At 47.4% G+C, this 15,757-nt stretch overlaps 1 protein-coding gene across 2 annotated transcripts; it reads right to left on the bottom strand.

The window, feature by feature from the left end:
- Nucleotides 1–4,854: 4,854 nt before the first annotated feature.
- LOC121139452 (protein TCL1B1-like) lies at nucleotides 4,855–10,973 on the bottom strand. Of its 2 annotated transcripts, none has more exons than XM_040743353.1 (4): nucleotides 10,716–10,973; nucleotides 7,524–7,731; nucleotides 5,900–5,945; nucleotides 4,855–5,400 (listed from the first exon to the last, which is right to left on the bottom strand). In XM_040743353.1, the coding sequence occupies exons 1-4, from the start codon at nucleotides 10,848–10,850 to the stop codon at nucleotides 5,271–5,273; spliced, it is 519 nt and encodes a 172-aa protein (XP_040599287.1). In that variant the 5' UTR covers nucleotides 10,851–10,973; the 3' UTR covers nucleotides 4,855–5,270. The 2 variants fall into 2 exon arrangements, with proteins under 2 accessions (XP_040599287.1, XP_040599288.1); XM_040743354.1 differs by having other exon boundaries at nucleotides 7,561–7,731; nucleotides 10,716–10,968.
- Nucleotides 10,974–15,757: the final 4,784 nt, after the last annotated feature.

A 15,757-nucleotide genomic window follows, 5' to 3' on the forward strand; every position in this document is an offset into this window, starting at 1 on the left:
AAACCCAGTTCTTCTTCAGCTGGGCCAGGAGCAAAAATCGCTAGAAACAGCTGCCACCTTCCCCAGGTGCCCTCAGGCTAGCCCTCCTCAGGGTTCTCTGTGGACCCTGCCCAGACTCCCAGGAATTGTTTAATCACCACCTCTACAACTCGTTTCCATCAGAAAACTAGCTGAACCCCCTGAATCTAGGACACTGGCTCTCAGTCTACCTAATGCTGGGAACTTTTAATACAGTTCCTCACGTTGTAGTGCATCCCTAACTGTAAATTTATTTTTGTAGCTACTTCATAACTGTAATTTTGCTACTTTTGTGAATTTTCATGTAAATGCTTTGGGAGATACATGTTAACAAGGTGATGGAGAATCACAGATTTAGAGCTGAGGCTTTGGGTTATCTGAGGAAGACACACCTGGGCTAAGTTTCTTCTGGATTTCAAGCCTTTACCTCTCACATGTTTGTGGTCAAGGTCATGTAAAATGAGACTGACTCTGCCAAGGGCAGCTTCCTTTCAGGTTAACCCTGCCCTTGACCTGGAGTGTGACTGCCCAAGGGGCCATCTCCTCAGCCCATCTCCTCACTTTTCTGAGGCCACAGCAGGGCAGTCACAAAGCAGCCCTGTGAGGACAGCACCTGTGTCCTGAAGACCGGCTCTGTGTGTCCTTTTCCTTTTTAGAGCCTCAGACCAGATTCTTTTCATCCCACCCAGGTCATGGGAAACACCCGTGTCCTGTCAACAACTCCCTCCCTCCTCCCTTCCCTCTCATCCTTCCTTCCTTCCTTTTTCTCTCAGAAGGGTCTCATGTAGCCCAGGTTGTCCTCAGACCCAGTTGTAGTTGAGGATGGCCCTGAATTCCTGGTCCCCCTGCCTCAGCTCCTCTTGGGCTGGGATTTCATCTCCATGCCCAGAGCTTAGCACAGGCTAGCTCAGCATTCTACCACCTGAGACCCCTAGTTGCATGGGGACCCCTAATCCCATGCAGGCATTTCTGGCTTGTTTTATGACAACTTGACAGAGCCTAGAGTCATATGAAGGAGGGAGGCTCAATAAGAAACTGACTCTAGGAGACTGGGCTGAGAGAAATCTGTAGTGCATTTTCTTAACTAGGGATTCATGGCAATGGGAGACTCAGTCCACTGTACACGGGGCAAGCCATGGGCTGGTTATCTAGCTTCAATACAATAGTGAACAAGTCATGAAGATGTAGCCAGTAGGCATCACCCCTCCACGGCCTCTGCTTCATTTCCAGCCTCCAGGTTCCTGCCTAGAGCTCCACCCTGGTTTGTCTCAGCAATGGAGTGTGTCCTGTGAGTCAATAGCCCCTTGCCTTCCTCAAGAGTGTTTGGGTCAGTCTTTTTGTGACAACCGTGTAATGCAATTGGGGACAGTCCCTGAGCCAGAGAGAACCTTCAGTGGCACAGCCTTCACAGTGGACACTCACCATCCGCCATCTTGAGTCTGGCTGGCCCACTGCAGGTTCGGACTTGCTCTATTATCGTGTGTGCCAACTCCAATCTCAAATCCTCCTGCAGGCACACAAGTCCCATTGGCTCTGTTTCTCTGGAGTATGCTGACTATTCAAGTTAGCCTCTACCCTGAGCATTTCCAAGTAAATTTAGAATTGTCACGTTAAGCACCTTACCCCAGACGCAAAGCCTGATGGGTTTCTGATTTGCATAATCAGAATCCTTGGGTCTATATGAAAAGAATAAAGAACCCCCTCCCCATTTTGGAACCCCCACTCTGCATGTCTGTCTACGTTTCAGGCTGTCTCTGATAATATTCTGTGATTTAGTGCTGTCTATTTCTGGTGTTTCTCATTGAGCCCTTTAAATGGTGCATTTTAAAATGCTGTGCTGCTATGAGTGCTTCTAGCACGATGGATGTGGTCTGAATGAGAATGGCACTCAGAGGCTGTGCCTCTGTGATGACCACCCAGGTTGTCCTTCTAAAGACCCCTCATCCCTTGGTCCCCCTCTCCTGAGCTGCCTGAGTGGTGCATGTTGGACTCCATGTCCTTCTACCTCTCATTTGTGAGTCTCTTCCCTGTATGGGTTCCAGGCTCTCCTGTGCCTTGGTGCACAGACACATAGCAGCCTCTGGGTGTAGCACTGCCTGCTGTGAATCACACCTTCATGACACATAAATTTCCACTGCTCTCCATCTCTTCCCAACAAGAATTCTCTCACCCTTTTACACACACACAATTCTTTTTTTTTTTTTCGAGACAGGGTTTCTCTGTATTGTTTTCGAGGCTGTCAGTCCAGCCTGGCCTCGAACTCACAGAGATCCGCCTGCCTCTGCCTCCCGAGTGCTGGGATTAAAGGCGTGTGCCACCACCGCCCGGCCACACACTAAATTCTTACATTAATTTCTGGGTCAAATCATGTAGGTAGAACTAGTTTTTTGATTTGTTTACTTTTGTTGTACTTCTACATCATTTTTGAAAATAAATCCATATATTACCATAAACGTACACCAGTATCTGAAGCTACTACACTAAATCTGTGGGCTAGCTTCTTTGTTATAATCCAGTCTGCTTGATGAAAGAAGGAACTGAGGTATGAAAAAGAACTGCAGAGTTCATGGGAGTAGTGTGCATCACAGCCTGTCCTTCCATTTAAGGCTTGTTTGTGAGCCCTTACTAGTGTCTTAAAATCTGCTTCACTGAGCTTTTTAAGTGATTTTCCATTGGCTTTCTTTTTGAATCTATACAATGAAAGCTTGGGTGTTAACACCTTCAATTATTATGAACATTTACCTTGCTGGGTTCCCATGTAAGTCCAATGGTATTGGAGGTTCTTTTCCTCACAATAAAGCACATGGCCTTCACTCTGTAGTAGAGGTTTTTGTACAATTACCAAACCATACTTTTGCTCAAAATATCTCTCAAGCCTAGTCATCAGGAACAATGGTACAGATATATTATTCATAATTTATTAAAGCTTGCCTGAGGATTCAGAAAGCAAATCCAGCCTCAAGTTATGGAGATCAGGCAGTGGTGATACACACCTTTAATCCTGGCAGCCATAGAGCTATGAGGTGATGCTATCCATCTTTAACCCTACAATCCAGGGTTAAGAGGTAGAAGGATCTGTGTGAGCCCAAGGTCATCCAAATTTACACAAGACTGGTCCAGTCCTAAAGCGAAACAGCTCTCACCAAGATGATCTCAGTACCTGGGATCACACATCTTTAACCCCAGCACTCGAGGGTATGAAAGATAGGAGCAGGGTCTTCAGTAGTCAGGATGAGGATTCCTTCTCCAGTCACACTGAGGGTAGAAGGACACTGAAGTCTCAGGATTCTCCAGTCAGGTGAGGAGAGGCAGCTGTCTGAGATTTACTGGAGCCAGGATCATCTTTCAGCCTGAGGTAGAGTGAGAGCTGGTGCCCAGCTGCTCTGCTTTTCTCAAGATCACCTTGAAGCTTGAACACCAATGTAAGTGTCTGGGTCTGTTATTGTTCGTGCTACAAATCATGTGGTCCTTAGTTGCCTGTCTGTTTCCTCTGAACGTTTTCCTCTTTGACTGGATTCATCTCACTTGGGTTAATAGGCACACTTCTGGGGTGTTTAGGAGGATACAAGGATTTGGGGTGAGCACCATTAGGTCTGCCATCCCATGTGCTGAGACATACAGTCTGAATAAAGGTGTGGGAAAAAGAAAAGACCTATACATTCTTTCTCCACTCCCTTGCCCACCAGGCTATGGACTCTAGTGCTTCTCACAGGACTCCACCCCAGCCAAAAAAGTTCTTGCTCTTTGGTAAATAGTTTCCCCCGGGTATTTGGTCACAGAGTGAACTAACGTAGACATCCAATTCTTCTGTCCCACCACAGTCTTTGCTGGGTCTTATTTATTGTAGCAGATGCCATTCTCTTTAACATATGCCTAGAATTGTTTCCCTGCACAATATCATACACATATTTCTCTATATTTTCTACAAATATTGTCTTAAAAAAACAAGCTCTCAGCTGGAGATGGGGCTCCTAATTTGAATCTCAGCACTCAGGAAGCAGGGGCAGGCAGGTCTATGAAAATTCAAAGTCAGAGTGCTCTCCAGAACAGAACAGTCAGGCCTATACAGAGAAACAATGTCTTGAAGGACACACACACACAAACACACACACCAAACTCAAGGTCTCATGTATCCCAGGCTGACTTTGAACTTACAACATACACAAGGATCACCTGAAACTTGTGATTCTCTGACTTCCACATCTTAAGTGCTAGGATTCCAGCATGTGCTCACACAGCTGGTTTGAACTCTGATCATGCAATACTGAGGGACCGACTTAGAGCATTGTGTATGCTAAGTCAGCTTGTGACCAATTAAGTTAAGGACACAACTCTATAAGGGACTTTCTACATTCACTCTGCAATGTTACAGCTTCCATCTGCTGACAGTTTCTTCCTGTGAATTGTGTCAGAGGGAGTGCCTTTCTTTCCTGTGGATCAGCTGAAGGAAGGATATGTTCACAGTACCCGGCCTCTGTCCCCTCTGGGTGGCTCCCTTGACATCGGGTGTCTTCTTGTGCAAGAACACTTTCTCCCTCTGACCTGTAGTGAATTAGTGTGGCTCCTGTGTTGACTCTGTCAGTCACTGACCACTCTCCCTCCCTCCAGGTTAAGCCACAGCTTCTTATCCTATGCCCAGCACAGCTTCACCCAGCTCCCACACAGCCTCCCTGTTAGACCTTCCCCAGGTACCCTGCTACTGAAATGCACCAGGAACTATCCCCCAGTGAGGAAATGTCCTGAAGAGGTCACACAGTGCTCCTGTAATGTTTGGGGGGTCAACTTCCAGTTTATGATTTAGAACCCAGATAAGGACAGACCAGGCCAGCACAGAGCTTAAGTAAAAGCAGTAACTTTAATTAGTTAAAAACAAGTGTTGGCCAGTCATTAGGGTCAGCATCACTTCTGGGAACCAAGTCCTGAGCACGTGGGAGAAGTGACCAGATGCTCCCTGTGCACATCCCATTGTTCCTTCAAGCTCGGAGCACAGCGCCCTCTGCCCAGCACCAGGTCAACTTCCAGCCAGCATTGGTAACTCAGAGATCCACAGGGCATGGAGTCCCCATCCATACCTGCTCCACAGGTGCCCGAGGGGCATGCTGCACTGCGAGCCCAGGGGAGTGGTTCAAAGGAATGAGAGGACTTGAGAAGGACAATCTGTATGGTCAGCATCAGAGGCAAAAGAAAGTCACAGCTTGTACCCAGGAAGTGAGAAGGCACAGGACACAGACAGCCAGGCTCACAGGAGCAGATCATGTGAAGTTCAGGGCTGGGCCATGCAGGAGAGACTGGAAACTGGATACATGTGGAATCGCAGAGAAGTAGATGCATAAAATCTTCACTGAGGGTGCATGGGCCAGAGAACTGAATCCAAGCCTAGAGCTAGAGAGGATCAAGCAAGGAGACACTGCTTAGTGAATCCCTGCAGAACTGGGTGCTGGACCCAAAGGCTGTGCTCCAGCCAGTCCAGCTCCAGCCCTGCCCCTGGACCACTCTCTCCTCAGACAGGTAGAGCTGCTTCCAAGGTTGGGAAGATGCCCAGTGTAGATTCTCTAGGGCAAACACCACACAGCACTCCAGTGTGATTAAACTGGAGAGACAGGGTCACTAGGTTCTAGTCCCATCGTTGCTATCCTAGGGCTCTGGGGTCTCTGGACACACATTCCGAAAACGAGAGTCTGTTTGCTTATCCTCTGACACGAAACACAGGACACATGGAATGGTTTCCAGGACTGAGAGTGACTCTGATTACTGTGAGGTCAGCTCACAGCACTTATGTCCAAAGGAGAAGGGTGACAGGTGGCCTCACAAGGAAATCCCAAGGAGAGACCCCAGTACTCTCTTCCTATACAGAGAGAAAGCTTTCAGGTGCCAGTCTTACCAATTGGGTTCCCCATCTCTAGTTCCAGTTGCTCTATGTCTCCAAACTGCAGAAGAGGGAACAGCCATCAGGATCCTGGGTGACACACATCTAGCCAACTCTAAGACAATGACCATTCAGACTTGAGGCAGCACAGAGGGGAAGGGGGCAGAAGGAGATATGGGGTGTGAATTCTATAGCCAGGGGTGAGCATTACTTCCAAAGCTGCCCCACTGGGCAACTATACCCACAGGTGTGCTCGGGTACCCCTTCCCTCATCATCCTATTCCAATCTGTTGTATTAGTGCCTCCTAAAGTAGGGAGGTCAACAATAAAAATATCTTCAAGAACTCCCTAAAACTGACCAGATTCACTAGGTCCCTCCCTGTCAGAGGAAGCAGAGCCAAGCAGCAAATCTCTCACACAAAAGGAGCGATTCAGCCAATCAGAAACCAGACAAGCTTCCTGGAAGGGCTTAGCCCATCTGAGGCACCTGGAAAGGACACTCTCCCACCTGCTGAGCTGCCAGCAGGCTGTGCAGTGTGCTCCAGGGTCCCAGCTTTGTGAGCCTTCTGTCATCAGTGCTGGGTGTCCTTTGGTGATGCAGCTGTCTTTGAGTCATTTCTGCTCCTGTAAGTGATCCCTCACCCCCACCCATATTCCTATAATTGACTCAAATGAAACTCATTGCTTCACCAAGATGAATTTAGTAATATCTGTATTTTGGTCTATTTTTGGTTCCCTACCTGGGGTTAGGATATGTTTATGTTTCGTCTCCCAAGGAAAGGTTTTGTCACACAACCCTCCCCAAATCGTCCACTAAATATGACCCTGTTAGATCCCTTAAAGGAAGATTTGTAGATGGAGAGGTAGGGATCTCCCTGGGAGAGCTGTTCCTGCCCCTCATCAGCTGCAGCTCTCAGGAGAGTGTCCCCTCTGCCACACCTGGGCAGCACAGAAGAGCGGCCCTGAGTGCAGGCTTGGGAGGTCTGACCCTGAGGAAAGAAAACCAGTGCAATATGCTCCGTCTCTTGCTCATCTCTGCAAGGGGTGACCTAGCCAGGGCATTGCTGGAGAGCTCAGCCTATGGGAGAGGACAAGGGAGACCTGGCATGCTGAGCAACCCTGCCCCTACTCAGGCCAGAACAAGGGTTTCCTGTTGGTCCTCCCCAACATCTACCACATCTGTGATCTGCGAGAGCACTTGAAGGTAGAGAAACTGCAGACACAAAGCTGCAGGATTTCCACTACACAGGGCACCAGCTGGATAACCAAGAGGAATTCCAATGAGAGCCCAGCATGGAGAGTGTAGCAGAAAGCAAATGCCTCAAACCAGACAATGAGTCTCTGCAATGAACACTTGCAAGTAAACATATATGGATAAAAGTGTTACTGTATGACTCCCTGTGTCACTCTACAGTTTCCCGATGAGGCTAATACTTCCTTATCCTGCCTCTTCTTTTTTATCCTAAATTTTATTTTATTTAGAGGAAGGGGTTTGAATGACAGGAGATACATTGCAAGGGACAGGAAAATGAGGGGGAAGGAGATGCGTGATGTGAAAGACACAAAGTATGGATGAAGGGGAGGAAAAAACCTCCCTAGAGGTCAGAGAGGATGAGAAGCATTTGCATCTGACACCCACCTGCTGCAGCTTTCACTGGGAGGCAGCACACACTTACCCAGTCATGTTCCACTAGTTTCCACAACCTTACATCTGACCCGCTGTATAATCCCAGAGAAAGATGCATCCATGACATGGGGAGACAGGCCAAACATGAGAACATAGGGGAACGGATTTCCTGGCAGCATTCGTCTACTTGCGACAACCTGACAGTTACTCTGGCTCCAGGCTGAAGGGAGTAGAGGGGAGAGGTACATTAGGGACACATACCAGTAGTCATGCCTGGCTGCTGGACTAGCTTTTTTGCTTTAAAGGTCTAGATGAGAGGTTCCAATAGCCATAAACACAGCCTTGTCTCCAATACCTCTGTCTTCCCAGGGCCTGGGATGTCTGGTGCTCTTCTGCCTGGTCCGACCCTGACCTCCCTCTGCCCATCCCTGCTCATCCCCAGCTTCTCCCACACAGTAGCCACAGTCTCCAGACACACAGCACCTTTCATGGATGCTGGATTTGGCCATGAGGCTCTGTCTCAACAATTTCCAAAGGTGTAAAAATTCTCCTTTGAAAACTGAGACATTCTGCAGAGATGGCCCCATGGATTATGTGTACTAGGTGCACAGACCTAAGTGTGAATCTCCAACTCCCATGTAAAAGTCACGGTCATACATGTACCAGGGCTGCAGAAAGCTGAGATGGGAGGACCACTGGGGTTTCCTGGCTGGCAGACTGGCTCGACATTTGGTAGAAGATGCTGTCTCAGGACATAATGTAGAGAGTGACAGAGCCAGCCACATGAATATTCATCAACACAACACATGCTGGCACACATACACCAGGGCCCTGGGTGTGCAATGCAGTATTGACGATGAGCTTCAAGTGCGTTCAATAACTGCAAACAGAAACCTTAGCCAGCACAGAAAGTCACAAAGTGAAAAAGGTGCCATAGCCAGTCATGATGTTGCCTGCCTTTAATCCTGTCACTCAGGAGACAGAGGCAGGCTGATCTGAGTTTGAGATCACCCTTGTATACATAGTGAGTTCCAGGACAGCCAGGACTGTAACACAGAGAAGCCCTGTCTTGAAAAACCAAGGGAACAAAAAGAAAAAAAACAAAGGAATCAGCCACTATAAAGTAAAACCAAATGCCAGTTAGACCACAGAGCAGAGAGCATGTCACAGACTACCTCCTATGTCCTCCTGTCTTCCTTTGAATTCCTGATTTCTCTTCACCTATCACACTGTGGAAGGTCACTGTCCTGGTTATTGTCCTTACAATTTTTGAGAGTCTATCCCCCTGTGGGTATTCTGACTTTAGGCTGGGAGGGAAGGGGGAAGCAAAGAAGGGACAGGGACCCACATTGTCGTGTCACCTGCTTTTGTAGTGAATGAAGTTTTATTTGAAACTCCATTGTTTCTGGTGCTTTGCACCAAGGTGGACCAGGGAGTATTCCCAAGTTCTCAGAGCCTGCAAAATGAACAGCTTCCCTCTGAGGCCTCTGATTGCAAAAACCTCCTGATCCTTGCTGAGATCTCACTGGGAAGGTTCTGTCTCCAACAGCACTGAAGTTATGGGCCATATGTGACTTTTCATGTGGCTGCCAAGATCATAACTCTGGCTCACAGGTTGTTATTGTTTTTAAGATTCATTTATTTGCTTTTGTATTTGTAACTTGTTTGATAAGGAATCTCTGTGTAGACCTGGTGAGCTTAGAATTGGCTATTTGGGCCAATGTGGTCTTGAAATTAGAGTTCTGCCTGCTCCTGTCCTGTAAGTGTGTGTGTGTGTGTGTGTGTGTGTGTGTGTGTGTGTGTGTGTGTGTAAATGTAACAATGCAGACTATTTCTTGGTATACTAAGGAAGAGAGAGAGGGAATTAGAAAAAGAGGATAAAGAAAGAAGGAAATGAGGAGAAAAGAGAGAGAAGAACACTGCTGGGCCTGTCACTACAACCTGGAATCCCAAAGGACTCAAGAGGCTGTGGCAGGAGGAGCACAAGCCTCACTCCCTCCTGGATTACAAGCCAGTTAAGTGCTACTCCATGGGGCACTCTAGAGAATGTGTCCCTTAGCAACAGATTTGCCTCAGGATCTCAGGTTGACTCTTTTACAGGAGCCATCAGATTCTCCCCATCCCCTTTTTAACTCAATTGTCCAGATGCCTCATCTGCCCCTCTAGGCACACGTGGATCTAACAGCTACTTTAACTCAAGGCTGCCCAGAAGCAGGATGATGGGAGACATGTGACTCTAATGAATTTATTGACTGCACAAACTTTCTCATTTACATCTTCACTAACAGAATACGTTTCTGGGTTTTATTGTTTTAACTGAAAATGTTTGGTTTAAAAAATTTCCATAATGTATTTGGTGTAGGTTTATGGAAAAATAGATATATATGTGAAGACTTTTTTTGGAGGTACTACAGATGAATTATCCCCTTGTTAGTTTCCAAACTGGGACAAACTGAGGTTCAATAACATAACACAGTTGGCCCCAGATGAAGGGGGAAAAGGATGAAAAAGGAAGGACATGACTGCTCCTAGGTATGGAGGAGGAGAAGGTTTATTGTAGATAAAACAGAGAGCACAGGCAGAGATGGAGACATCTGGGTGACTTTGGAGTGAAGATGACTGTGAGCCTGGCCAAGTGAGGACAGGAGAGGGGGAGATGGGATGAGGATCAAGTGGGGTGGCCTGGGCCAAGAAACTGTCATAGACAAAATGGCTGAGCTATATAGGAAAGGACCAGAGTAGGTGGGCTGCGATGGGAAAGTTGGTTGTTGGGGCTCAGGCCTTGGGCTGCACAGTTCAGGATAGAGGGCAAGCAAGTCTGCCATTCCCTGAAACAGGTAGGCAATTAGGCATGCTGGGAGAACATGGTGACCAGAGGCCATGTTGATATGTTAACTGTCACCTCAGTCATTTGTCCCAGGTGTAAGACCAAACACCCCTCTGGCAGAGGACACAAAGTATCTGCCACACCTACATCAGGACTTTGCCCTCAACTGACATCCCTGGTACTGGGGAGCCGTTTTGATACCTAGAAATGTTCTTCCTGCAGCATCACAGAGGAGTGTAGCCTCCCCGGTTCCATTTTAGTCGAAACCCACAGCCCAGAGCAGTATTCAGAGTGATTATCTACCCCAACACACACCCTAGCACACCAAGACTACCCACAAGGTCAGGATACAGCCTCCCTGGTGCCCCAAAACTCACGTTGCTATGAGTTGGATGGTCAGGAGTAAATCGCAGGCTTAAAACCTTCCAGAGTCTCAGGTTATCATCCCTATAGTAACCAAGCCTTTCCAAAGAAAGCCTGACTGGGGGTTGCCCCAGGGGAGCAGCAGCCATAGTGAGGAGCAAAGGAGCTGCTGGAATCCTTGAAATGCAGTCCTGCAGGGGCAGACAGAGAACTAACCACAGGTTGCAGCAGGGGTCTGGAAAATGAGGAATGAGAAACCTACTTTTCTGGGGCTAGGCTAGGAGCCCAAATCCCTAGAAACAGCTGCTGGACTTCCCCAGGTGGCCTGTATGCTCAGCCTAGCCCGTGCAGAGTTCTCCTGGAAGCAGCACAAACGCCCAGGAATCATTTTCATCACCACTTCTCCAACACGTCTCCATCATGAACCTAGTTGAATCCCCTGGATCTAGGACAGTGGCCCCCAGCCTACCTGATGCTGCGACCTTTTAATACAAGTTCCTCATATTGTGATGTATCCCCAACCAAATAATTATTTTCGTAGTTACTTCATAACTGTAATTTTGCTATGTTGTGAATTGTCATGTAAATACTTTGGGAGATAGATGTTGACAAGAGTATGGAGCCCTATAGTTTAGAACCAAACTTTAGGGGTTAGCTGAGGAACACACACCTGGCTAAGCTTCTCCTAGAAATCCAGCACAGCCAGCTCATGTGTTTGAGATCAAGATCATGTAAAACGTGACTGACTCTGTCAAGGGCAGCTTGGTTTCATGCTAACCTTGCCCTTGACCTGGAGTGTGACTGCCCAAGGGGCCATCTCCTCAGCCCATCTCCTCACTTTTCTGAGGCCACAGCAGGGCAGTCACAAAGCAGCCCTGTGAGGGCAGCACCTGTGTCCTGAAGACCGGCTCTGTGTGTCCTTTTCCTTTTTGAGAGCCTCAGACCAGATTCTTTTCATCCCACCCAGATCATGGGGAACACCTGTGTCTGTCAGCATTTCCCTCTCTCCTCCCCTCCCTCTCATCCTTCCTTCGTTTCTTTTTCTCTCAGAAGGGTCTCATGTAGCCCAGGTTGTCCTCAGACCCAATGTGTAGTTGAGGATGACCTTGAATTCCTGGTCCCCCTGCCTCAGCTCCTCTTGTGCTGGGATTAAATCTCCATGCCCAGTTCTCTGTGGGGCTGGAGATCAAACCCAGAGCTTAGCACAGGCTAGCCCAGCATTTCACCACCTGGGACCCCTAGCTGCATGGAGACCCCTAAACCCATGCAGACACTTCATACTTGTTTTATGACAACTTGACAGAGACCGGAGTCCTCAAAGGTGAGAGCCTCAATTAAGAAAATGACTCTATAAGATGGGGCTGAGGGAAGACTGTGGTACATTTTCTTAATAAGGGATTGGTGAGGAGGGGAGAGCTCAGTTCACTGCAGGTGGGGCAAGCAGAGGGCACTTTACATGAGTTCCATACAAAAGTATAGCGACCAGGTCATGAATATGTAGCCAGTATGCATCACCCCTTCACGGTCTCTGCTTCAGTTCCAGCCTCCAGGTTCCTGCCCAGAGCTCCAAGCTGGCTTCTCTCAGCAATGGAGTGTGTCCTGTGAGTCAATAGACCCTTTCCTTCCCCAAGAGTGTTTTGGTCAGTCTTTTTGTGACATCCGTGTAAAGCAACTGGGGACAGTCCCTGAGCCAGAGAGAACCTTCAGTGTCACAGCCTTCACAGTGGACACTCACCATCCACCATCTTGAGTCTGGCTGGCCCACTCAGGTTCAGACTTACTCTATCATTGTGTGTGCCAACTCCAATATCAAATCCTCCTGTAGACACACAAGTCCCATTGGCTCTGTTTCTCTGGAGTATGCTGACTATTCAAGTTAGCCTCTACCCTGAGCATATCCAAGTAAATTTAGAATTGTCACATTAGCCACCTTACCTCAGCCCCAAAGCCTGATGGGATTCTTATTTGCATAATCAGAATCTCTGGGTCTATGTGAAAAGAATAAAGAACCCCCCCATGTTGGAACTGAAACTCCGCATGTCTGTCTACGTTTCAGGCTGTCTTGATAATATTCTGTGATTTAGTGCTGTCTGTTTCTGGTGTTTCTCATTGAGCCCTTTCAATGGTGCATTTTAAAATGCTGTGCTGCTATGAGTGCTTCTAGCACGATGGATGTGGTCTGAATGAGAATGGCACTCAGAGGTTGTGCCTCTGTGCTGACCAGCCAGGTTGTCCTTCTAAAGACCCCTCATCCCTTGGTCCCCCTCTCCTGAGCTGCCTGAGTGGTGCATGTTGGACTTCATGTCCTCCTACCTCTCATTTGTGAGTCCCATCCCTGTATGGGTTCCAGGCTCTCCTGTGCCTTGGTGCACAGACACATAGCAGCCTCTGGCTGAGGCACTGACTGCTGTGAATAACTCCATCATGTCCCAGAATTCTCCTCTGTCCTCCAGCTCTTCCCACCCTTTCTCACCACACACTTCTCACATTCATTTCTAGGTCAGATAATGTAGGTAGAACTAGTTTTTGATTTGTTTTATTTATACATTACTTTGTAAAATAAATCCACACATTACCTTCAAGTTTTGACTTGGTAGCTCAGCTATTGCACTAAATCGGCAGGCTACTTTCTTTATTATACTCCACCTCAAGTTGATATAAGAAAATGCTGAGGTTTAACAGTGACCTTCCTAGTGCAAGGAAATAGTGTGGACATAACTGTCTTCCATTCAAAGCTTGTTTGTGAGCCCTTACTAGTGTTCTAAAATGTGCTTCACAGAGCATTTTATGTGACTTTCCATTGGCTTTCTTTTTGATTCTATACAAGGAAAGTTTGGATGTTAACACCTTCGATCATTATGAACATTTACCTTGCTGGGTCCTGTGTAAGTCCAATGGTATTGGAGGTTCTTTTACTCACAATAAAGCACATGGCCTTCACTCTGTAGTAGAGGTTTTTGTACAATTACCAAACCATACTTTTGCTCAAAATATCTCTCAAGCCTAACCATCAGGAACAATGTGCTGGTATATTATTTATGATTTATTAAAGCTTACCTGAGGATTCAGAAAGCAAATCCAGCCTCAGGCAGTGGTGATACACACCTTGAATCCCAGCAGCCATAGAGCTAGGAGGTGATGTTATCCACCTTTAATCCTAGGACTCAGGTTTAAGAGGTAGAAGGATCTGAGTGAGTCCAAGGCCTCCAAGATCTACACAAGACTGGTCCAGTCCTATAGAGAATCAGCTCACACAAAGATGACATCAGTACCTGGGATCACACACTTTTATCCCCAGCACTGGAGGGTATAAAAGATAGGAGCAGGGTCTTCAGTGTCAGGATGAGGATTCCTTCTCCAGTCACATTGAGGTGAAAGGACACTGAAGTGTGGGAACAAAAGACCTTGGCAGGAAACCCACTCCTCCATCAGCCCGGGAGCAGTCAGCTGTGAGACAATGTTTTTTACTGAAAACAACCCAGTGCCCTAAAAAATGTTTACTGGAGCCATAAGTTCCTGATAAGGGCTCGATAAGGGCTGGCTCACTGAAACACCCTGACTTTGATCTTTCCAATGGCCAGCTCCTTCTTCCTGCCCCCTGCTGTCACCGATTCTGGCTTCAGGGATTTAACCACCAGCCAGGAGGAGAAAGAGAGATGTGTGGGAGATGTGTGCGTGTATGTATGGCAGAAGTTTTTCTGAAGGGAAGCGTTTTCTTGGGAAGTTCTCTTAAGCCGACACTTGGGAGCATAAATATTTCTTAATGCAACTGACCAGTCTCTGTGTCATCAATCTCGCCACATTCTCGGATACAGGCTGCTCAGCGGGCGTGGCACTGAAGTCTCAGGATTCTCCAGCCAGGCTGAGGAGAGGCAGCTGTCTGAGGTTTACTGGAGCCAGGGTCATCTTTCAGCCTGAGGTAGAGTGAGAGCTCGTGCCCAGCTGCTTTGCTTTTCTCAAGTTCACCTTGAAGCTTGAACACCAATGTAAGTCTCTGGGTCTGTTATTTTTCATGAAAAAATAAAGTGGTCCTTAGATGCCTGTCTCTATCCTCTGACAGTTGCCTCTTTGACGGGATTCATCTTGCTTGGAAGAATGAGGCACACCTCTGGGGTACTTAAGGGGATATAAGGTTTTTGGATGGAACACCAATGTAGGGATGCCATCGCGTGTGCTGTGACAAGAAGTCTGAATGAAAGAGTGGGGACAAGAGAGCAGCTGTGCATTCTTTCTCCACTCCCTGGCCCACCAGGCTGTGAACTGAAGTGATCTCACATGCCCCACACAAGCCAAAACAAGTTCTTAGTCTTTTTTAAGCCAATTCCACCAAGGATTTTGGTCACAGAGAGAACTAATGCAGACATGCAATTCTTCTGTCCAAACACTGCCTTTAGTAGGTCGTATTTATTGTAGCAGAAGCCATTCTCTTTAACGTGTACCTAGATTTGTTCCTTTATGAAAGACAGTATCAACTGTATTTTCTCCAAGTCAGGCTTGAATGCACTTCTCCCCCACCCGTATCTGTGTTCCAGTTTGTTTCAAAGAAATATTTAGTAATACCAAACCCCAGGACTGGGTAACACTATCACTTGAACAGGACATCCAGGCAGTAGGAGTATGCAGCAAGGGAAATGTATTGTCTCATGGAGGACCAGAAAGTGAAGATGTGGGATGCTAGGCATCTGCTGGCTTTTTCCTTCCCCTAATTTGACTCCACCCACACCTGCAGCTAATGGAGAGGGTGCCACCCACAATCATGTGGGTCTTCTCTTCAGTTTCCTTTGAAAACACTTCAAGACACACCTTGGCATGCCTCAACAGCAATTTAAGGGATTCTGAACCTAGTCAAGTTGACACTTTGGCTACCCAGGAGAGGAGAGTTTCCTGGGGACCAGGGTCTCAGATCAACTCAGGATCTCACAGGACAGGACAGTATCAGCATTCAGAGCTTGGTTACCCCTGCATGGTACAATTAGGACTCTGAGCACCTTCCCTGTACTGACCTCTGGGCTGGAAGCAATCTCAATTCCCAAAGCCCAGATATGGGGCAGTGTCT

Source organism: Mesocricetus auratus, unplaced genomic scaffold (genome assembly GCF_017639785.1).
Source record: "Mesocricetus auratus isolate SY011 unplaced genomic scaffold, BCM_Maur_2.0 Super-Scaffold_15014, whole genome shotgun sequence".
Taxonomy (NCBI): domain Eukaryota; kingdom Metazoa; phylum Chordata; class Mammalia; order Rodentia; family Cricetidae; genus Mesocricetus; species Mesocricetus auratus.

Excerpts from the sequence above, each read along its gene's own strand:
- LOC121139452 (XM_040743353.1), bottom strand. The coding sequence starts at position 10,850 with ATGGCTGCTGCTCCCCTGGGGCAACCCCCAGTCAGGCTTTCTTTGGAA. Across the intron at positions 7,732-10,715 it reads ACCATCCAACTCATAGCAAC|CCTGGAGCCAGAGTAACTGT; the intron begins GTGAGTTTTGGG and ends TACTCCCTTCAG. Across the intron at positions 5,401-5,899 it reads AGAGATGGGGAACCCAATTG|CTCTAGGCTTGGATTCAGTT; the intron begins GTAAGACTGGCA and ends GATCCTCTCTAG.